This window comes from Perca flavescens, chromosome 20 (genome assembly GCF_004354835.1).
Source record: "Perca flavescens isolate YP-PL-M2 chromosome 20, PFLA_1.0, whole genome shotgun sequence".
Taxonomy (NCBI): Eukaryota; Metazoa; Chordata; class Actinopteri; order Perciformes; family Percidae; genus Perca; species Perca flavescens.
Window position 1 is genome coordinate 15,805,879 of NC_041350.1, and position 22,478 is coordinate 15,828,356.

Below are 22,478 nucleotides of genomic sequence, written 5' to 3' on the forward strand. Positions count from 1 at the left end.
TCGCTGGGCTTCCTTTAATGATAATGACATTTCTAAAGTGGAGGGTCTTGACAGCTGCTTGCAGCTGGAGGAGCTTTCCCTCAATAACAACAGCATAAGCACACTCAATGGTTAGTCACACATTCAACTTGACAATGACGTTGGAAATACAGCATTAAGATATTCCTAAAAAAATAGGTTGCTTGTTATTCAAGTCTTACTGTATACTCTGACCTATAGCACAGTAGCCATCCTTATTTGTGTTTCTGTCTTTGCTATCTGTTTCTTCAGGCCTATCAAAACTGCGTTGCCTAAATAAACTGAGTGTAAATTGGAATCAGTTGTCTAGTCTGGACGCCTCAGTCCTCGATCAGCTGCCCAACCTGACCTTTCTGTCTATGGAAAACAACTGTATCAGTTCCCTGCATGGCATCCAAAGAGTTCGCTCCCTTCTTGAGCTCTACGTCGGCAGCAACCAAATTTCTACCTCACGAGACATCTACTATCTTAAGGCAAGCAGGAGAGAAATAACGACCGTAGGATTCAGATTTCCCCACCATTTTCCATGCGTGTTGTCGGAGCTCATTTGCTCCTCTTTCTTTACAGGGATTGACAAACCTCATTATTCTGGATCTTTATGGGAATCCTTTAGTGGAGAAACTGGAAAACTATCGGATTTATGTGGTGTTCCACCTACCCTCCCTAAAAGCTCTGGATGGCATTGCAGTGGTATGTACCTACAACGGCAACCAGTCAAACCTTCCAGATATTGTAGCAATGATGACATAATTATATCCAGTGTTTTGGATTTGCTGTTGTTTTCTCTAGGAGGTAACTGAATGTGAAAGTGCAAAGGATATGTTTGGAGGAAGACTAACACCTGACATGGTAGCAGAGAAGCTCGGCCACTCAAACTACACAGACATCACCTACCTCACTCTGCAGTCCTGCTCCATTAGGTAATAGCCTGGCTATAAAGACAATTAGCATGATTATAGTGATTTACTTACTTTGAAAGGGCTAATTAAATGTGTTTTTTTCTCCACAGGATGGTTGACCTGTCTCCAGCAGACCTGTTCTGTAGCCTGCGCAGTGTCAACTTGGACCACAACAACCTCACCTCTTTCTCAGGCCTCATTTATCTGCCCAACATTAAAGTACAAATTACACTGAATATCAAAAAACGACAGGGTGGCTTGAAATGCACCTGAGCCGTGGACAAATAAATTATTTCCAGTGTCTTCTTTACAGGCTCTGTGTCTGAACTACAACCACATTGAGTCCATCCTGCCCAGACAGAAGACACAGGCTCCTCTGACAAACAGACAGATACTGTACAGCAAGGTTCACTCCAGTGGTTACGGCCAACAGAGCCCTTCCAAAGGCAAAGGGTAACACAATTCTTATTGCAGTAATTCATGTATTGTTTTTACATTTTATAATGTTAGCTAGAGTTTCCAGGTGTGAAGTATGAACTTCAACTGAATGTGTAGATAGTAACCATTAGGGGGCAGCACTGACCATCCAATGTATGAACTGTCTTGACATTTGTATCAGATTTTGTCACAGTTGTTGCCTGTAAACCTTAATAAAATCTAGTTATAAACAGTTTTAAGATGTTGTAATTTAATTCAAAATAAGTTAATATTTATTCTCACTAAAGACAGTATCCCTAAAATAAACTAAATATTTAAATCTTGGGTTTATATATTTTAAGTGTCAGTATATTGTGGGAATAATGATATGATCTTCCAATCACATTTTCCGTTTATAGAAATCAGTACATAACCAGTGACTGGGACCGCACATGGTTTTGTTTGCCCTGTGATTGCCTTAAGGTGGTCTGCCCCTGTGAGATCTGACCAGTCAAATGAGGCAGCGGGAGGGAGAAAGAGATGTTCATTTAACTGCAGAGGTTGCAACTGTCATTCTGTGACTTTGTTTAAGGGAAACTGGGCCCACTGGCAGTCTGGAGCCACTGATGGGCAGCCTGGAGGTGCTGCATTTGAGTCACAATGGCATCTCCAATATGACCAATCTGCAGCTCAGCAGGCTCACCAATCTTAAAGCACTCTTCCTTCAAGGTATGTATAGTTGATGTGCCACCCCTAACTCACAAAGCCTGATAAAAGTGCAGTGTATAGAGCCTGTGAAAAGGCAAGCACTGAGAGCAAAGTCTCCCATAGACCACAGGCCAGGTGGGAGATGAGACCTGAAGAAAAGGACGACTGACTTTCTTTTCAACCGCTTTTGTTGGCTTTTGATTGAGTTTTGCTTTGTTAAGGGTGATTTGTCCAACAAAGCCAACCTTACTTGTCCATTCTTCCTTTTTTTTGCTTAGAAACCTTTCGAAGCTATGCCTTTTATACTAGAGGCACCCAACAAATACCCAACAAATCTTTATGTTGCCTTTAAATGCTGCCTTTTATATTGTTTAGGGTGTTCAATATACTCTCTTATTGTGTCTATAGAAATAGTAGACTATTGTTTGAGATAACTTTCTATTGTTTTGATGAGGCTTTCTCTCTCCCTAGGTAATGAGATCAGCCAGGTGGAAGGATTGGAGGGGCTTCACCAGCTCAGAGAGCTTGTATTAGACAGGAACCGGATCAAAGCTCTGGCCGATAACTCTTTCATAGCCCAGAATGTCCTGCTAGAACTGCACCTAGCAGAAAACCGGATCCGGGAGCTCAACTATCTAGATCCTTTGACTGAGCTCCGCAAGCTCTTTCTTGGCATGAACAAGCTCCAGGTATTTTCCTCCAACAGCAGTAGTCTCCTCACATGCTGGATATTTTAATGTTTATATTCTGATTTTTAATAAAACTGCATATTCAGATTTTCATTAAAACTGCCAAACAGTGATTTCCTGAGGTGACCACCAAGGTCACAGTAAGCTTCTGTGAAATTTTTGATTTACCACCACATTTTACTGATTGGTTCATATAAAAAAAAAAAATGTGTCAAATGTTTAAGAATGTATTTTATTCTACGTGCAGCTGTATTACTTTTCCCTGCATTTGCAAAGCTAGACATGAAATATAGTAATCATGAGTCATTACCACCCCACTGTGGCATGCGAGGGGTAGCATTAAGGAGAATCAAGATTGATTGAAGGTCAGGGCCGTGTGTATGAAGATAGAGGGGAACAATCAGGACAACGTGTAATCAGCTACTCAGTCTGCATCTACTTCTCACCCGGGGCGAGTGATTTGCTTGTTTCCATGCATTCAATTAAGACATAAAATACAGCAATCCTCCCAGTGCAACAGTTCTCACAGTGGGGCCGTCTTTGAATCACGTCCAAGTGCAACCGTAAACCTGGGAATGAGAGAAAACACTCCATACCCTGTTGCGTGCCCAAACTCTCATGAGATTAATGAGAGCTCACACATGTAATCTCTCCCATCAGCTGCTTCTATCCTCCCTACACCAAAATTATGGAAGGTTCAGCTCTGATGCATATCTCTCCATTATCAACACACAGTAGGCTACCACCAGTGGGAAAGAAGTGTGAAATAAGGGGGTAGTGAATGAAAAATAATTGAATATAATCCTTTGTGTCTTTATTATTTCTAGGACATCACAGAGCTTGACAAACTAGAAGTTCTTCCTTCACTGACAGAGCTCTCTGTAGTTGGCAATCCTGTAAGTATTAGAAATGTTTGTGCATTAAACACAAGGTGATCAAGGTAATGTGAAAAAATATTATATTTTACTATATATATATATCTAAGCTTTGCTCAGTGATGTGAATCCACTAGCTGCCAGTCACAGGCGACTTTGAACTCTTTTACTCGCAAACAAATTATCAAAAGCACGCTCACAGGCTCAATTTCTCACTTGCACAATCCACAACACTATCGCAGTGTAACTCTATGGTTCCAAATTAAGCGATTACATGATGGGCCATCTGCTGTGCCTCAAACTGGCCGGCATCAGAGACAAATCCGTTGTACAAATGGCAGGGAGCTATTGGCCCGGTTACATCACCCATCTGGAGCTCATGGATCAGGCCTGAGCAGAGCCTGCAGCCCAGGGCCTCCCTTTCGTCCATGGGGCAATGCTCAGCTGTAGTAGCCTCTATACTGCTGGACCCCATCCCCCTTCTCTTCCCATAGGGGGGGTGGGGGTAATCCTGCCAAGGGGTAGAGGCCAACAGCCACCCTGGAGACAATACCTCCTGTTGTTGACAGCATGAGATTGCTACCTCACCCATGTCCCTGAGCCAACGTCTGTCTCCTCCTCTCCACTGGACATCCGTTGGCACACACTCACAACTTAATCACAGCAGCAGGGTCCTATAGGAACATTAAGTTCTGTGACTGGACAGGCTGAGTTTGTAAGGCTGCCCTCAGCTGGGAGCTATCTGCTGCTGTCAGCTGGGTCACTGGAATAGCTGTTGGGAACATAATAACTATGGGACCCACATAGCATCATATTTATCCCAGATGTCTCAGGGCAGACTTCACTGTTCCATCACAGTTAAAATAGCTGGATTCAATATCATGTATTATTGTGTTGTTTTATCAAACAGGGGCTTTTCTTTCTTCCAGGTGGCCAAAAATTCTCTCCACCGGCAAGCAGTAGTGCTCCGTCTGTCCCAGTTACAGGTCCTGGACGGAGTGATGGTCACCTTGGAGGAGAGGACAAGGGCTGAACTCCTCACTGCTGATCCATCAGTGAGAGCTGCACAATATGCATACTCACACAGAAACACTTACACACACATACAGGGTCGTAGCTACCATTGAGGACACCAAAGTATTTGTAGTATTGCATTTTTGTTGTTTAACTGTGACTAATTTAAGGACAACAAAATAAATGAACTAAGGTTTTAGCATTCATCCCCCAAACCTTATAGTCCTGGTAATGTGGAGAAGGCTTTGAAACACAATTTATACCTTCAGGTTGGGACATTTGTGCTGAGGAGAGAGTTGGAGGGACATGTGACCTCTGTTTATGATATGTTTGTAGGATTAGGAATAAGGTTAGTTTGCAGGAAAGGAATCTTTCATTCCAACACTCTCACTCTACTTCCCTCTTTGTATGAACTAAAACCTTGTGTTTAAAAAGCTTATAATCGGCCTTATCAGGTAAAATGCAGTCCAACTGAAAAATCTAAATGTCAACAACCAAAAAGGAGAAGAAAGCCCGGATCAAACTCTTTCAGTCTGACTGATTTAATGTTCATGTGATGGGAGACCAAGGCAGTAATTCTCCTGCAGCTCTGAATTAAATGCAGCCTAAGCCTGCTGGCATCATCCTGCTGATTAGATGAAATGTGCCTGGCCGATAATGCACTAGTGGATTTACCCCCTATTAGCCAGGTCAACACGACCCCCTCTGCTTGTTAATCGTAGATGTGGAAATGGCAGAGCAGAAATCCTGGGTTTTCTCATTAAAAACACAAACTCAAACCTCCCCCTATTGACTCTCCGAACTGCCATCTCGGGTTGTCACTGTCAATTTATGCATGTGCCTCTGCTTTTGTTTGAATTTGAATATTGTTATTGATGAGTAGTAATTACTGTTCTCCTATAAGATGCTTATATATGTGGAACAATAAACAACCTAATCACCAAGGTGTGGACACACTGCAGTGACAGTAGTGGTTATAGGAAGGTAGAGAAAAGAGAAACTGTTACAAGGTTTGGATGCAAATCAATCAGTCAGTAGGTCAGAGACATTGAGTTGGTCCTAGGATCACACATTATCTGAACATCTGCTGTGTTTTTTAACGTAATCCTGTCCTGGAGTATTACTTCTGTCTTTCTAATGCTCCCTATTTAATATTTCTCTTATAGCCATGCTCCCAATGCCCTGGATCTTCTCTTCTTACCACTGAAATAAACCTACCAGGACTGCTACCCCTCATGCCTCGAAACACCCCACTAAGAGGAATGACTATGAGTGGAGGACTACAGAACTTTTTGCACGGGCATGATATCCTGCCAAGTAGCGTGGACGAGGCCCAATCTCATTACACTTACAAGTGTATGACATTTCTCCTCTTGAAGATCATTAGTTTCTTGATGAATATGATTGTGCATAACAACAAGCTTTAGATCAACACAAACAGTCTGTTGTTTAAGTTCTAAATAGTAATAATGATGAACTTTCTAGTATAACGATATGCCAGAAAACTACACCGTGTATTAAGTTGACCACTGGTTTGACACTCCTTATTCTGGCTCTCTATAAATTCCCAATTTAGACAAGAAGCACAAGCCTGGTAATGCTGTTCGTAGCGGCCAAGCTGACATTCCCTTTAGACACATTCGAAGAACAGGAAGCAACCTGCCAACCACAGGTCTCCTTCATGATGGGAACAGAGTCATCATTACGTATTCCAGCCAGGAGCAAGACAGCAGGTTAGTAAATTCAAGAGATATGATTATGCTTCTTTAAAATGTGAGAGATCGGTTTAAAAGATAATAGAATACACTTGCGCTTGTTATTTTCCAGATTTCCAAATGGTGGCAAACCTCCACCCATGTAGCAGTCAGATGACTGCAGTCTGGTGAAAGGTGAACAGATGCGACAGTGTTGTGGTCATATATCATATGTTAGGGTATTTTAGGGCATCATATCTTGAAAGTGGTGTTTTTGTGCCTTAATGTATGAGCATCTGCATACACTTGCATATTTAATGAGGAAAAAGTCATAACATAGGGCAATTCAAGTGCCTTTGGTTTTTTGACATGGCGATGAATAACTTTCTGTAAACATTTTTTTTAATTAATTTAATGTTTACATATCAATAAATCACCTTTGCCACTCTTTGAATTATAGTTTTTAGGCTAATTGAAGGTTGCATGTAATGCATATCTTTCAAATGCATTTATAATGACTGTGACCTTATTTTGTTTCCACATATGTGGATCACTAACCATGGTAATCTGAGGATGAGAGGTTTTGGTGTCATTTCTGCTGCTATCCCATCCTTTGCCCCAAACAAGTGAAAAAACACCCACAGATGTAAGAGCGTGTGTGACTGGCATGCTGCTTCCATGGGGTCAAATGCATCCCCAACAAGTGGATAATCCATATTTAGCACACCTCTCTGTGGACAATAATCTGCAGTCACTCAGATAAAAATGTAATCTTGAATAAGGTCCAAAATGGATTTCAGAGATTGTCAGTTTCATCATGTTAGCCTCTTTTCGAAAAGCCCACCACAGTTTTGACTAATAGGCAAATCTTGTGTGTAACTGGAAATGAATCTACTCTACTTGATATTTATGATGTCAGTTCTGCTGAACATGTGATTATAATCCTTCCTGTCTTCCTGTCAGTTTAGTCTAGTAGTCCTGTAGTTAACAAAAACAGCAGTCTGAGCCTTAAATGAGAAGGATACAGCCTATATTATGTGATCTAAAACATTTTCATTCTGGGAACTCTAAAGACAAGGCAAACTAATAATTGTATGATAAAAACCTGTGTGAAAAGATTTAGATAGAGCATCTGTTTCCATCAAACAACCTCAACATAAATGTTATAGCAGAGAAAGAACACCATGCTCACTGTCATTGTGCAGACCTTTTGTTATCTTTCTCAACATCTTCTTGTAAAGTTAAATTATTTTTTTTTATTGAACTTGAGACCTGTATGTTTTTATAATACATACCCCTTAAAAAACACAACAAACATAATTAAATTGGGACCCAGGTTTGGGAAATATATGCCTAAATTGTAAACAACAGCAAATAGTTATTTTTTACCAAGACCACCCTTCTCAAAGGACATTACTTTAAAACCATTGACGCCAGAAGCAGCAACATTTTCTGTCATGTTTCTTCCACCATCCTGAACTCTGGGCTTTATGGATCAGTGGTGGTAATGTCACCACTAGGTGTCCTTAGAGCTCCATTAGCTCCCCCTGTAAGACACCACTAATCCGTCCTCAATGAATTTACCACTTGCCCTGTAAGGAGTAGTTTATCAGTCGAAGGCGGATACCATACATGTGTGGATGCTTTAGTTTTGTGTTCCCTGCCTGTGTGGCCTTTGCTGAACATGTGAGGCAACAGCAAGCTCTCTGCAGCAAAAGTGAAAAGCTCTCCCCAAACAAGCTCCTCTAATGCATGTACTTAACTTCACTTAATTTGAGTTAATTCCCAGCATTAAGCGGGGCTAATGACTGTGCAAGTGAGTGTACTGTCATTACCTTGCTCTGTCTGACATCAAATGGCAGCTGATGGACTCACATTAAAAAAAAAAAAACTCTAATGCACAGATTTGGGGGCTCAGTAAGAGCTCACTAATGCATAAGGTATTGCAAAGGATAATTACACATTTTATATTTGTGTACAGTATGTGTAATATGGATATGTTAGAAATATAACTTTTAATGCAATTGTATGTCTGTGTATAGTTTATAGTGAGCATAACACTTCATACAGTATGTTGAAGTTTGCATATCTGTCAGTATTTTTAACATTAAAATGACATTAGCATAAAGATTGTGAATAATTCATCAGTCCTGAGTGAACCCAGATGCACTGCTCTCTCTGTCTATCTCTCTCCCTCTCTTTGCTCCTCCATGTGAGTAGACCACATGGTTCGTGGCTGGTTTAATGGGATGGAATGTGACAGGTTATGTTTTCATCTGCCTGATATGGAGCCTGGCTCAGGCGGGGGGGGGGGGAGAAGAGAGGAGACAGAGAGAGGGTGGAGAGGGGAAAGTGAGTTGGTCTCTACAGTTGTAGTCTGGATTCATAATTAGACATGTTTGTGCTTGTCGTGAATCAGTTATAGATGATGGTCTTTCTCCCATCCCAACTAACACACACACACACACACACACACACACACACACGGAAAAACACATGCTCTGTATGGGGCCATTACTTCTGGTCCACTAATTCTCTACATTTGCTGTGTCTGTGCATTCGGAGCACCATTAGTCCAAGACTCTGTGAATAATTGCTGAATGGACCATGTTTTCACTGCTATCAGGTTCCAGTGTTGGTTGATGTTGTGAGTGAAGTGAGAGGGATGAGGACATTTATTGATGTTTGATGCTGAAAATAATGCTGCATCTTGTGCAATGCTCATTGAAGTATTATGCGCCGAATGTGTAATGGATAAACAACATTAAACTCCACGTGCATTACTTATTTACCAGCTTGTATTAACTTAAGAAGTGCTTTGGTAAAGGTTACAATTACATCAACATCGCCACTTGACTTGGAATTGCTGTTGAAAAAAACATTTCTTCACATTTGGCTGCTGATGGCAAACAAATTCAGATAATGAAAATATAAATTATTTTGTTTTCAAAAGGTGCATATTATGTCCCAGAGTTAATTTTTCATCCCTACAAATACATCCTCTATTCAAAAACAATCTTGCTATATTGCTTCTCTTGAAATCTGTCATTAAGTTATTGTTGCCGTTTGTCATTTTCCTGTAATTTGTTTCCTGTGAGGCTCCCTAAAATAAAGAATGAATGGAGAGAGAGGAAATACAGATAAAAGAATGTAGTGAGAGTGACAATTAGAATGAAAAGGAAAAATGCTTTTATTTTGTGTAGATATTTTTCGTGAAAGCCCGCTTCACATAAGCATTAAATCTTAACTGCTTTTCATTTCTGGACTTGCGTGTGATTTATCACATTATTTCAATCACACAGAGCGCGTCGCTTGGTTAAAATGATGAAAACAAGGTACGGAACCAAACAACAGATAAATACCCAATTTTCTTGTCAATTTAACTGGAATCAATTTTCAGAGCACCATCAGATGATCTGCTTTTTGTAGAGTGTAGGCACTTTGGTATCAGCCTTTATATCTGCATTTGTGTTTTTCCTTTAATGGCTCTTAAGTCTTTATCCAAGTTGATATTCGTCATCAGGCAGCTATAACAAAATAGAGCAATATTTTAAATAAAGGGTGCTATGGGAGGATTACAGGGTGCCATACATGTTGTGACTGACGGGCTTTTCTGTCATGTTTTATTGTGTCCTACACAGAGCAGAAATTGCTTTTTCAAGATGACAAGGAAACAACCTCCTGCTCACCCTTATCCCCTCAGCCTCAGTGAAGAATAACAACAACAATTTAATCTCCTTGGCGCCAGATTATTATCTTTCTTTGTGTTGATATTGTGGCCTTTTTAGTTGATCACTTTATTATCCTCCTTTTTGCCCTCTTCTCTAAGTAAATCAACATTTTGGAGAGGCATACACTTGACCACAATTACTTTCCTTATATTAAAATAATAAAATACTTGTAGGATTTGCTCTTTTTGTGATAAGAACATAAAAAATACGGATTTAGAATGTAATATTAATATTTCTAATCCTATGTCAGTTTTGGGGTCGACTAAGCGCATTAGATTCAGGATTTAAAGATACTGGCAAATGAGAGGTTAAATAATTATATAGTAGAAGGTGGATAAACAAGCCCTTGGGATGTGTCATTTGATGTAATTATAATTGCAAACAGGGATGGTCTTTTCATTGTTCAGTGGAAAGCGAGTTGTGGTAAAATCCTTTATTTATTGAGGAGGGATATCTGCATTTTTCATTTTGACTGTATTCATGTAGTTTTGTCAACTTTTCATACAATACAGTTTCTAATAAAGCTGGAAGTACAGTTAAATGTGATTCCTACTCAATCAAAAACTGACAATCAGTAATGTGTCCTGATTTATATGGGCCAGACTGACTGACTGCTTTATATTATTCTATATAGTATTGACATTTTGCTTCACTCAAAGTTATTCCCATTTAAATTAATCTTTGACCTGATGAAAAATAAATCCTTAAGCTTTTTAATGTGTTTTATGGTTACAAACCTATTTTGGAGCTTCATATTTCAAACGATGCGATGAATACCCCCGATTAACATCAGTCCACTTACAACTATAAAACAAGACTAGTGAAGCTTCACAGTTGAACTGCAAAAACAATGTCCCACATACCGTCCCGGTCGGGACCGGACAAGTGGGAGGCGGAGTGCACCGTGTGCAAAGCTGGCACATATGTTTCAGTGTCTTTATTATTTATCTTATTACATTGAAAAGGTATTAAAAGATATGAAGCTGGATTTTCTAACACATAATAGGTCATATTTAGAACATTATTTCATATTATTTATTTATTTTAAAAGAGAGCTATTATTTTGTTACATGTTGTTACAGATTTTATTTTATTACAGAAGTTATTTTTGCACAATTGAGGCATAATAAAGCATGTTCATTAACCTCTGAGAATCACCACTGTCTGGATTTGTCTCGAGGCCAGGCCGAGTGTCCTCTTTTTTTGGAAATCAAAATATGGTCACCCTAACAACAGATATGTGCCAACGTTTTTGGCCGTTCCGTATTCTCCGCGCGCCATGCAGAGGTGACCATTCATATATAAACCATGTGTTACTGCTGTTGTTGAACACATGATGTGATCTGAGTTTCACTCAATTGCCTTTTGAAAACTGTGTGCGCATTGATATATCACTTAGGCTAACTGTGTCGCGGTGAACTGACCGGGTTACGATTGTGTTGTTGGTCAAAATAGGTCAAAACGCTCATAAGCTTGCGGGTGGTGCACCGGAGCGCGCATTGTCTGTAGCGCACGTGGTCACGCTTTACCATTCTGTGTACCGTGTGTGTTATGTTTTTTAGCTGTTTTACACGGTCTATGGTTTTAGCCTACTGCAGTGGTTCCCAACTTTTTCGGTCTGAGGTAGCAGGCATCAATTCCCAATGTATGTTCCAAATGTTTAACACTAATCATTATATAAAAGTGGATATTGTTACGTTGTTCATACAATTGAACCAATACTAAGGTTGGTTTGGTAAGCAATACTTCTAGCCTAGGTTACATGCTACTTGGAGTGAAGCTGAATATTTGACCATTAACGTTACTTTTTGAAGTGTTTAGCATTTACTTTTAGCTATGTATTTCTACCATCCATTAGCCTACTTTTAGCTAGCTGTTTAAACCTCTGTGCTTGCTAACTATTTTGCCTGCAACACGTGTTCAGGTGTAACACTTGACTTAATGTTTATATGGATATATTCTTTTAATCAAATCATAATTTCAAAATGTTCTAATTAGTTGAGTTACTACAATCTTTCCATGTATCCCCTGGGATGCAGAAATAGGCCTGGGGTGGGCAATTACCCCTGGTTGTTGGGATCACTGCTTTACTGAACATCCAACGTGCAACCGTTAATAATAATAATAATAATAATAATAATACTAATACATAGACATTCTTAGTCTTAGCGTTTTTCTACGTGTGTGCACATTTGGATACAAATCGGGAATAGTATACAGCCTCATTTCCCAGATCAGCAACCTTGACCAGCCATCAGGGATTTATTTTAATGTGCTGATGGCTGTTCGCCATTGCCTTAACCTCAAAGGATTGTAAATAATAGTAAGTAAGTAATAATAATAGAGAATTACATAATGTATACATACATATAGGCCTTAATATATTGTGTTCCCTCATGTTTTAACAACTTGTGTGCAGGGGTGGGGTTGAGTGGTATAGGGGGCGGTGCTTATGCTTATCAAGCCAATCAGGAGACGCGCTCTTCTCTTCTCTCCACTCCTATTGGTTACAGTCTGTCTGTGTATCATGCCGACGTTGCTTGGTTTTCAAGCTGTTAGCTCGCAGCTAATGTTAATGCTGGCGATTTCCGCCTGTTTGCTTATAATACTAAGTACCTATATCGTCAAAATTACACAAAGCCTATCTGCGGTTGGTTATTCTGCTGCAAACGGTAAGTTTGTCTCACAACAGTGTCACCGCAGGTTGCCAACATGCTGTTATTTACCTGTAGTAATAGCAAGCTAACGGATAGTCAAGCTGAAAAGACTTCGCTAGCTAACAATTATATAGCTAGCTAACGTAAAAAGATCTGAGGGATGTCCAGAAAACATTTTACCTCTCGACAATTACCCGGTTTGGTTATATGAGTTGTGACTTGAAATGTCCGGGTAACGTTACTAGCTTGAGCGGATTAACCCACGTTAGCGCATCCACAAGCTATTGTTTCTGTGGTTTGTTTTCATGGCAACTGCAGCTGTTGCTACTGGTTGTATGTTATTATGTGCAATACATTATAAACCAAAGGATATTCGCGATTATTTTATTAAAACATCTACTATTAATGGAGATTTATTATATAAGGTGCTAACGACATTTCAACATATCAACTCACTCAAACCTCAACTCACTTTCAGGGATGCTTTGACAACGTTATGGTATCAGATTGATGCAGAAATTAGTGCCAAAGAGTTTGGCTTTTCAGACATTTATTTTGTTTAGGAATAAAATTATATTAGCAATACAATGATCTATGGTTATTATTATTATCTATTAGTGCTCATTACAATTGAACCTTGCAGCGACCCCCAGTATTCTGTTTCTAGTATGACAGCTGTAAGAAGTGAGTTGGGAGTTCTCAGAAGTTCCAAAATCATCCAAATGCAGGCAGCAAAAATAGTTGATAGTATTGTAGTTTAAAAGTTGTGTTATTTTACTACTTATTCAACTTCAGTTTGTGTAATGTTACTACGTGAGAGGCACAGACTGGGACTACTGTTGTATGACAATGACGATAATATATTGTATTAGGGCATCTCTAGTTTGTTTGGTAATAATTATTTCTCTATTACCTAACTGAGGTTGTGCTTTATTGCAGACAGCTTCATTGGGACCATGAATGGACACCCTCCTTCGGCTGTGTGGAGATGACTTGCCACCCCTTTGGGAATGGTCAGAATGGGGCCAGATGTGCCCCTTCTTAATGAGTACAAGCAGGAGTTCTTCTGGAAGCGCTTCCCTCAGACAGTGTTGGGGGGTCCACGCTTCAAGTTGGGCTATTGTGCTCCACCATATGTGTATGTCAATCAGGCTGTCTTGTTCTTGACACCATGGCTTTTTGGGGGCATTGGTACTCTGCTCTGCCAGCTGCAGCTGCTTCAGGAGCTCCATGCCACAGTGCTCTCTGGTATGCTTATGTTCGGGGCTGCAGCGGGTGTCCAGGGCCTGGCACTGTATGCTGCTCACAGGAGTGGCACAGTGGAGATACTAGGTGGGCCCAACATCCTGGTTGATGAAGAGGAAGTGGAATTCAACCACTGTGTCAGCCCAGAGACAGTCCGATTTATTGCCCCAGGGAAGAGGTTTGGACTCAATGTGGTGCTGCATACAATACTTGCTGGGGTGCTCTGTGGCTTTGGGACATGGTATTTGTTCCTTGGCAGACTGACTGCTCTCTATGGCAGCATTGGAGTTTCCCTGGTCGTCTTTGTCCTGAGTTGGGTGACACTATGTATAGCTGAGTATTCCCTCATCGTAAATACAGCCACAGAGACAGCCACTTTCCAGGCACAGGACACTTATGAAATCACCCCACTCACCCGGCCCCTCTACATTTTTATTTTCATTGCTGTGGACTTGGCTGAAAGGTAAGCAACAGCAACACAATAGTTAAATTAACTGAGATATCCTCATATAGAATGCTATTGTATTTACAGTACTTGCTGACATAATCTCAATATCTTGCTCTGATTTAGGTTCTCAGGCCCTGTCCCTGAGCTCCAACTGGCCAGTCAGGTTCTCCATGTGCTGTTCCTCTTCCTACCTCTGCTGTGGGCGCTAGGTATACTGCCTCCCCTGGATGCCCTGCTCCTCTGGGGCATGGAGCAGGCCCTCGTGTTTGGCTTAGGAGGCTCACCCATGTCCAGCAACCTCAGGTACATTGAAAGAACATGCTGTAGTGTTTTTTACAGCAGCAATTTGAGCAAAACACATATGTTATGTGGGAAACTAGTTCTCATCAGATTCTAATAATCCTATTGAAATGACAAGTGTGACAGTAGCCTGTGTATCATCAGCCCTAACTTATTGTGTGTACGCTGTCCCACAGGCTGCTGTTAATGTTTGGGATATCTGCCGGCGTGGCTGTGTGTAATTACTTCATCCCGTCAACACTGGGTGTGGTTCTCTTTTCTATCTCTACGGGATTTCTGCTGAGCCTGGACCTCAGCCAAGTTGGCACACTCTGCAGAGGTCCCAGGGCAGCGTTTGGGGGCCGTGGATTTCGCAGAGGGGGGTCGCCACCTCCTCCTCCCAGTAATTTTGGCTGGAATCTGGGCTGCAGGGAGCTGCTGCTATATTTGAGCCTGTTTCTGGTGGCAGTGGCAGAGGCAGGGCTGTTGCATCACTTCCTTGGTTTAACTCAGTCCCAGAGCTTGGTTACGGGACCCCAGGCTCCTGTTAGTTACCTCCTCCTCGTACTCTTCTGCCTCTGCTGGGCTCTCAGAGAGATCCAGGGGGCCTATGTATTTGGGGGGGTGTTCCTCAATCCCCTGTACCCTAAAGGCATGTCCAGTGTGCAGACCTTTAAGCAGAGGAACAGAGGATTATACATTGCTGCAGCAATCAGAAGAGTCCTTCTTTATCTTGGTGAGATTGTTATAATGTGCATTTCAAGTCGGATGTTCTCCAATCTTAACATCTCTCTCAGGTTTGAAAACAGCAGTGCTCTGTATGTTAATGTGTTTTTGTCCTGCACTTAACTGTGTGTTTTACTTCACAGTGTCTCCATTTGCAATGATTGCTTTCCTGTCTATGGACAAATCTCTGCAGCTGCTTCACAGGGCTTCCCTCAGTGTGGGATTCACACGAGCCTTTAGAGTGGTAGGGTCACACTCACTCTTGCTCACAGTCTAATGTGAACATAAAATGATGAAAATATTTATTACAATAAAGACTTTCTTTTTATAGTAACTACAGGCAGATTTACAGCCCAAATCACAGATCTTTGTTTTAAATAAAACTGAAAGGTATGAGAATTACGAGCACATCGCACACTGATGGCACGGCTTTCGGGAGCAATTTGGGGTAGAGTTTTTGACCAAAGACACTTAAACATGCAGACTGGAGGAGCCAAGGATCAAACCAACAATCTACTGATTAGTGGACAACCCGCTCCATCTCCTGAGCCACAGTGTTTTTTCTTCTTAAAAATGAACTGTGATTAATAATTAAGTATTTTGCTTGATTTTTATGCCTGTGCTTTGTTGCTGTACAGGTGTGGCAGAATTCAGAGGATGCGCTGCTGCAAATGGTAGTGGTGGTCTTGGTGCAGCTTGCAGCTGGAAACAAAATGCTGCCAGGGTGGGACAACCTGGGCACTGGAGTTCAGCTTCTTCTGGTGAGGTCAACATTAATATTTCCCTTATTTACACACCACATTGGGTCCTTCTACATTGTATATCATATCTGCAGGCATAAATCTGACCTAAACAGTGCCACCACTACTGTTGTTTTACACTGAAGCTGTGAACAATTCAATTTCAATTTTATTTATAGTATCAAATCACAACAAGTGTTATCTCAAGACACTTTACAGATAGAGTAGGTCTAGACCACACACTATAATTTACAAAGACCCAACACTTCCTGTAATTCCCCATGCTAAACTGTTAACATGCATGGGATACCAATATTTGTCTGAAGCATTTAGCCCATAATGGGACCATCTTGTCAAAACTTAAACATGACAAATCATCAATGGTACTGATACATTTTTTTCCAACATATTGCAATTTTTTTCAGATTAGTACAGAGCCTTAATGATAAAATATATTTATTATTAGGTACACCTATACAGTTTCTTATGTAATCCAATACAACAGCCACAAATTTAGGACAATGTAAAAATGAGAGATGTGATAATTCAACTATATGTTTATTACTTAGGTCATAGGTGGTTGTGTTGTACTGGACTGTTATTGTATTAAAATGTTTTCAATATTTTTACCCTCTTTTTGTTTGGAAATGGGGGGCACAACTTTAGAAACCCCTAAATATAACACAGTCCAGTTCAACACCACAGCAAACTACCACCTCAATAATAAAGATATAGTTAAAGTAATATCTCTCTGACAGTGTCAATCAAAACGGCACATTATTGTCCTGGCAAAGGTAGAATTTATGAATGAGCTGTTGTAATAGATTGCATTCGATTTGGTCAGTGGATATTGAAAACGAAAAAAGTAACTAAAAAACGAAAAGTGAACAAACCTTATATTACACAGACATCAGCTGATAAGACCTGATGGTGGCTCAGTAGATCAGTGCTCTTCATGTTTGCCTGTGTTTCTGATCCAGGTGGGCCTCCTGATTGACAGACTGACCCAGTTCCTCGCCAAGCTAAAGTTCACCCTGACTGTGTTGGTGACATCTTGGACAGAGAAGAAGCAGCGCCGTCAGTCGGCTGGAACCCTCTTGGCTCTGAATGCCTCCCTATGCCCACTGCTGCTGGTGGTCGTGACCCTGTCTGCCCTGCTCTCTGCCCCTCTGCTGCCCCTCTTCACCTTGCCTATCTTCCTGGTGGGGTTCCCCAGGCCTCAGCGCAGTTGGCCAGGCCCCGTGGGTACCGCCTGTCCTTGCCCGGACTCAATCTTCTACCAGCAGATGAGCGGAAGTTTGGCCACTGCTTTGAGGACGGCCTTTGCAAGAGGGTCACTGGGTTAGTTGTCCATGCTTGATATGTCTTCTGTCTGTAGTGTCTTCCTTTTTCAAGTGTTACACTGTTAAGTAAACACTGTTTATTAGTTTAGTTTTCTATTTATATGATCTAAATAATCCATTGTAGTGTTCATTATAATCAGATCTAAATAATTATGCAAATTATTGTTTTTATTATAAAAAAAAATCAGTTAATAGCTCACAAATGTTTGGTATTATAATAATAATAATAATAATAATAATAAGGGTGAGGCTATTTGCACCCCTGGTACAGTTAGCAGTGCATGCTATTTGTACCCTGGTGCAATTAGAAATGAATGCTATTAGTACCCCGCCGGTGCACACAGCAATGTGTTCTATTAATACCCTATCTGGTACAAATATCAATGTATGCTATTTGCACCCCTGTGCATTTACAGTACCTTGGCATATATTTACACACAGTTATCCATACTACTCATGTATTACACCTTTTTGGAATATTATCGCCCTGACATTCTTACCCTAACCATAACCAATCCCACTCCTCTTGCCTAAACCTAACCAACCCAACCAGAGCAGGCATATTCATGAGTCTTCCCTAACCACCCTGCAAAAAAAAAAAAAATTCGCATTTGCGGGTCCTGACTTGCGCAATTGCATGCAAATTATCCAATCCAAATTTTAAAAAATAAGATCACAGGGGTATCGAACTCCAAACCCCCATCCCAAAGGTAAGCGTACTAACCACTCACCTAACAGTTCTTTCAGGAAGTTGAACAACTGTTTACCACTTGGTTTCTTCAAGCCTCGGTTGTTAGGTAACCATACTGTATACAATAAAATAGGTACTTTCACTGAAGACAGAAAGCGCAACTGTAGTATCCATTTTCCACTAGAAATTCAATTGTTATAAACTTTAGAGACAAAACTTTCCTAATATGCCAGTTTCTGCGGTCATGGAAGATGAACGTCCGCCATGATTTCGGTGCACGCGAGCAACGTTTTTTTGTTGTTGTTACGTCACAGGGTGTAAATAGCTCAGCTGTGTGGCCGAGGCTATTCGTACCGGGGGTGCAAATAGACACTCCGTAATAATAATAATAATAGTAGTAATAATAATAATAATAATAATAATAATAATAATAATAAATAACTGAAATTTATTAATTAATTATTAAAATATATTATATTATTATTTAACTCGCCAATTGATTCATTAAAAGCTACAGAACAATCTCTAAAATTAAATAACTCAGTGCGGCTTCTTTTTTTTTTCTTTGCTGATTTTATTTACAGCATACACCAGTGCACACACCGAGCTCCAACAAGATTGAGAAATTGTATTTACTTATTTTTACTACAATGTGTTTTGACATTAACTATAGTTGCAGTGACTGAACTTTCCTATGGGTCAAGTACAGACAGTATGCAGATCTAAGAGCATTGAACCATCACCTCATATGCTTTAATAGTAAGAGGAATTGCTGGCAGTAATGTGAGCTTGCATGATCCAGTTGAGCTTCCTGTGAAGTGACCCAGAAAAAATAGCTCTGATCTGTATTCATTACATCCAAATGTTTCCACACCATTAACCGTGTAATACTCCAAACGGAGCTGCTGCTAGGATTTTGTTCTGTGCTCGATCAGGAGAGGGCAAGAGAAAACATGGTGCAAGTAGAGAATCATTATTTATGGATTCATGATTCAAAGCTGAATAAAGCTGCTGAGATGATGTCGTCACTCAATTTTTTTTTTTTTTTTTTTTTGTGAGCTTGGGGTGCTGTAGCTGTGATGTATAATTCAGAATAAGCGCTTGTTAGGTTGATGCTCGCAGTCTAAGGATGGCAGTTTGTAGTGTTCCCTTGCTTTGCTCACACTGGGGGCCGTGGAGCAGTGAGCGGGAAAGGAGTCTGCCTAGCTTGTCCCTTCCCATCATGAGGTAGCGGCTGGGACTATTCTGAGATGTTGTTATGGGACGTGGCATTATTCTTGAGCCAAGCAAGCGCCATTCAACTTACAACAAAAGCCTCCATCACCTTGCCATTTCTGCTCATCTGCTCAGACGTCTGTCTTCTGAGACTAATGGAAAGCCAAGGTTAAGAAAAGATGTAATATTTAGATCTCTGTGCAGTCAGCCAGTTAAAACAGTATCATGACCTTCCTGTACAACTGTGATGGCAAGTGTCTCCCTGCAGCTCATCCAGTAGCCATGTTATCCACATAGTCAGCAGAGGTACGCACAGCTGATGGAAAATGAAAGATTTGTGCCCCATGTACATATAGTTTGTGTTTCTCTACCTTATTGCCCTCAATGTACAGATCACATCTCTTTACAAGTTAAATGCATGGATGACTGATGATTCTTCTTCCCCCCCCCTCCCCTCCCCTTGTAGGTTCTTTAGCTCCAGGCTCTCATTTTCTTGGGCGCTTTCAGGACCGTATGGTTTGGATAATGATCCTGGAGAGAGGATATGGCTACTGTACAGTGAACATTAAGGTACTGCATCTGTTCATTTGTCTATTTAGAATCACTGCAGTCATTTACAGAAATATTACATCGTGCTGTGTGGTTTGTTACAGGGTCTGGAGCTGCAGGAGACATCTTGCCACACAGTGGAGGCACGGAGGGTTGATGAGGTGTTTGAGGCTGCTTTTGAGTGCCCTGAGCGGCTTGGTTTCACCCAGGGTTTTAACCTGCACTGGGGGAATGCCCTCACCCCTTGTGCTGCCCTTGCAGTGCAAGTCTACTCTGATGCCCGAAATGTGCTCTCTGGCATCATTGACTCTCATGACAACCTGAGGAAACTTCAGGATGACTTTCTGAAAGCACTGATCTGGTTGCTCCTCCGATACTGTGTGCAGAAGCATAAAGGATTTCTATGGAGCAGTGAAGAAGGGCCTGGGGTTGGAGGCAGGAAGTCCCAGTCTTCCCAGTTGGCCCAGACCACTTGTAACCAGCTACCTGAGGCTGTGATTGTGGAATCCAATGTGTCTTCGCTCAGGTTCAGACAGGACAGCTCCAGTTTGACCTCCTTTGGGGATTGGTCAGATGAGGATGACTTATTTGGACCTCAACCAGCCAGGCGGACAGTGGCATTAGTGACAGCAGAGGCCCAGCCTGGACATGCAGTGCTGCAGACAGGGGCCTCTCTGCCAGGCTCTGTGGAGATGGACAGTCTTTTTGAAAATATGGCTCTCTCTGCCCTGCAGCCACTGCAGCCTCTGGGTCTGGGCATCGGGATGCCAGCAGTGGATAAAGGCTGTATCCCAGAGGTCTTCAGAGAGAGTGCCGGCGCACTCCCTCAGCTGAACTTCAGCTGCCCCCAGTCGGAGGTGTTCAACCTACCAACAGGGTGGAGGACTGCGCCTTTGCTACCATCCCGCTTGCTGCAGCTCAGGCCTTTGTTTCCTGAGGACTGGTTTCGGTTCACCTTAGGGCAGTTTGGGCCTGCTGTGCAGGGCGAGACCTCCGAGGACATGACCAAAGCCCTGAAGGAGGATGAAGCCTTGAAAGAGCTGCACGCACAGGTTGCACTTTCATGTCTCATCTCACTGGGGGCAGAGTCTGCCTTCACCAGTCCCAGTTACGTCTACAGACTCTATTGTGGAGATATACCATGGACAGAAGGACTCGACTGGCTCTCCTCAAGTAAAGAACTTTACCATCTCGCGCTTAGGGCTTTCAGGTAAAATTGGCAGATTGGTTAGAGTTTCTTGGTTTTGGTAACTGATCACTAGATCAGAATTATTCATGCCAGGAAAAAAAAAAAGTATATTTAATTGAATTCTGCCTCTATGGTTTTGTTCGCCTTCAGGTTCAGTTTCAAGCTGCTGTTTGATCAAGCAAGTCTAGGGCCCATGGAGTCCCCTGAGGAATTGTTCAGCACTTTGGAGGAATATGAAAGGGACTGGTACATTGGCCTGGTGACAGAGAAAGGCTGGCACGACAGTGTCCTTCAGGAGAAACCCTTCCTATTCTCTCTTGGACACGACCTCGCTATGGTAATTACATGCACCAGTCCTTATAACATCCTGCCTAAGCTACAAAATATAAAAGTACATCTGTTGATACCTTGCATACAACTTATTCATATTCAGTCATTAGAATAAAATTGAGGGTATTTAAAATTGCAATTTAGAGCAAATCTCAGTGAAATGTGTGTATTACTTTTGCATGATTGACTGTCCTTGTCCACAGGGGACCTACACAGGGCGAGTCCTGTCCCTGCAGGAACAGCTGGTGCAGGTAGGCCGTCTGAATGGAGAGGGGGTGCGAGGCCAGTGGGCAAACCTTTCCTGGGAGCTCCTGTATGCTACTAATGATGACGAGGAGCGTTACAGCATCCAGGCTCACCCTTTCATGCTAAGAAACCTAACTGTCCAGGCAGCTGATCCCCCTCTAGGATACCCCATTTACTCCTCAGCCCCCCTTCACTTCCCCTGTCTCTGACCTGTGGCTTCTTCGGCTGAACATACTCTGGGGAGGGAGTAGTATGCTTTTAAGTTGGTACTACCACAGCAAATTGTCCTTTTTCAAAGTTAATGGGTATTTGGAAATTCATGGGGAAACTACAGCAAAGCACCACAGAGGAAGAAGCAGTGACATCATCACTGTACAAGTTGTAAAATTTCGTTAACACATTTTAACTGACAATGTGGACTACCTCCTAGAACAGCACATGAAAGAAGAAAAAAATCCCTGATACAGGTTCCCACCGAAGCACAAACGTTTTGTGGTTTATTAAAGTTTGTACTTAAAAGGAAGTGAATTAATTTGCTCACCTTCCCTCTAGATTTCCCCCCCCCCTTTATGTCCACAACAACAGGACAAGAATTGTAATGTTTTGTTAAGATATCAAGGATGTGCCTTGGGTTTTGCGGTATATGTAAGGTGTTTAGTGCTATTGTTTTGTTTACAATTCAATTGTTTACAATTTAGACTGAAGAATTTGTCCATATTCTCTTGTACATATTGTTGATTTTTATATGTTTACCTGTATTTACTTATAATTAAAT

At 41.4% G+C, this 22,478-nt stretch overlaps 2 protein-coding genes across 6 annotated transcripts in view; both read left to right on the top strand.

Moving 5' to 3' along the window:
- The window catches only part of lrrc9 (leucine rich repeat containing 9), a 20,181-nt gene extending 10,168 nt beyond the window's left edge, over window positions 1-10,013 (top strand). For 3 of the 4 annotated variants that reach the window (XM_028566767.1, XM_028566770.1, XM_028566769.1), the window contains 13 exons: window positions 1-110; window positions 271-491; window positions 586-708; window positions 808-938; window positions 1,028-1,136; window positions 1,231-1,370; window positions 1,927-2,063; window positions 2,514-2,731; window positions 3,559-3,627; window positions 4,536-4,661; window positions 5,787-5,976; window positions 6,197-6,353; window positions 6,448-8,198. The exon at window positions 1-110 is cut by the window's left edge and continues 68 nt beyond it. In XM_028566767.1, the coding sequence (XP_028422568.1) occupies window positions 1-110; window positions 271-491; window positions 586-708; window positions 808-938; window positions 1,028-1,136; window positions 1,231-1,370; window positions 1,927-2,063; window positions 2,514-2,731; window positions 3,559-3,627; window positions 4,536-4,661; window positions 5,787-5,976; window positions 6,197-6,353; window positions 6,448-6,481 (1,765 nt within the window). In that variant the 3' untranslated portion in view covers window positions 6,482-8,198. Of the gene's footprint in view, window positions 111-270; window positions 492-585; window positions 709-807; window positions 939-1,027; window positions 1,137-1,230; window positions 1,371-1,926; window positions 2,064-2,513; window positions 2,732-3,558; window positions 3,628-4,535; window positions 4,662-5,786; window positions 5,977-6,196; window positions 6,354-6,447; window positions 8,199-9,955 lie in introns of those variants that run through there. The other variant, XM_028566768.1, reaches the window with a different exon arrangement.
- A 2,544-nt stretch (window positions 10,014-12,557) lies between these two features.
- On the top strand, window positions 12,558-22,117 carry pcnx4 (pecanex 4). 2 transcript variants are annotated; one of them, XM_028566580.1, is made up of 11 exons: window positions 12,558-12,717; window positions 13,642-14,410; window positions 14,519-14,698; window positions 14,872-15,410; window positions 15,544-15,644; window positions 16,039-16,161; window positions 17,121-17,481; window positions 19,856-19,959; window positions 20,043-21,148; window positions 21,278-21,464; window positions 21,661-22,117. In XM_028566580.1, the coding sequence occupies exons 2-11, from the start codon at window positions 13,713-13,715 to the stop codon at window positions 21,910-21,912; spliced, it is 3,651 nt and encodes a 1,216-aa protein (XP_028422381.1). In that variant the 5' UTR covers window positions 12,558-12,717; window positions 13,642-13,712; the 3' UTR covers window positions 21,913-22,117. The 2 variants fall into 2 exon arrangements, with proteins under 2 accessions (XP_028422381.1, XP_028422382.1); XM_028566581.1 differs by having other exon boundaries at window positions 13,646-14,410.
- The last annotated feature ends 361 nt before the right edge of the window (window positions 22,118-22,478 follow it).

Coding starts and splice junctions, on each gene's coding strand:
- pcnx4 (XM_028566580.1), top strand. CDS start 13,713: ATGGTCAGAATGGGGCCAGATGTGCCCCTTCTTAATGAGTACAAGCAG. Junction 14,699..14,871: donor CCCATGTCCAGCAACCTCAG/GTACATTGAAAG, acceptor GCTGTCCCACAG/GCTGCTGTTAATGTTTGGGA. Junction 15,645..16,038: donor TCACACGAGCCTTTAGAGTG/GTAGGGTCACAC, acceptor GTTGCTGTACAG/GTGTGGCAGAATTCAGAGGA.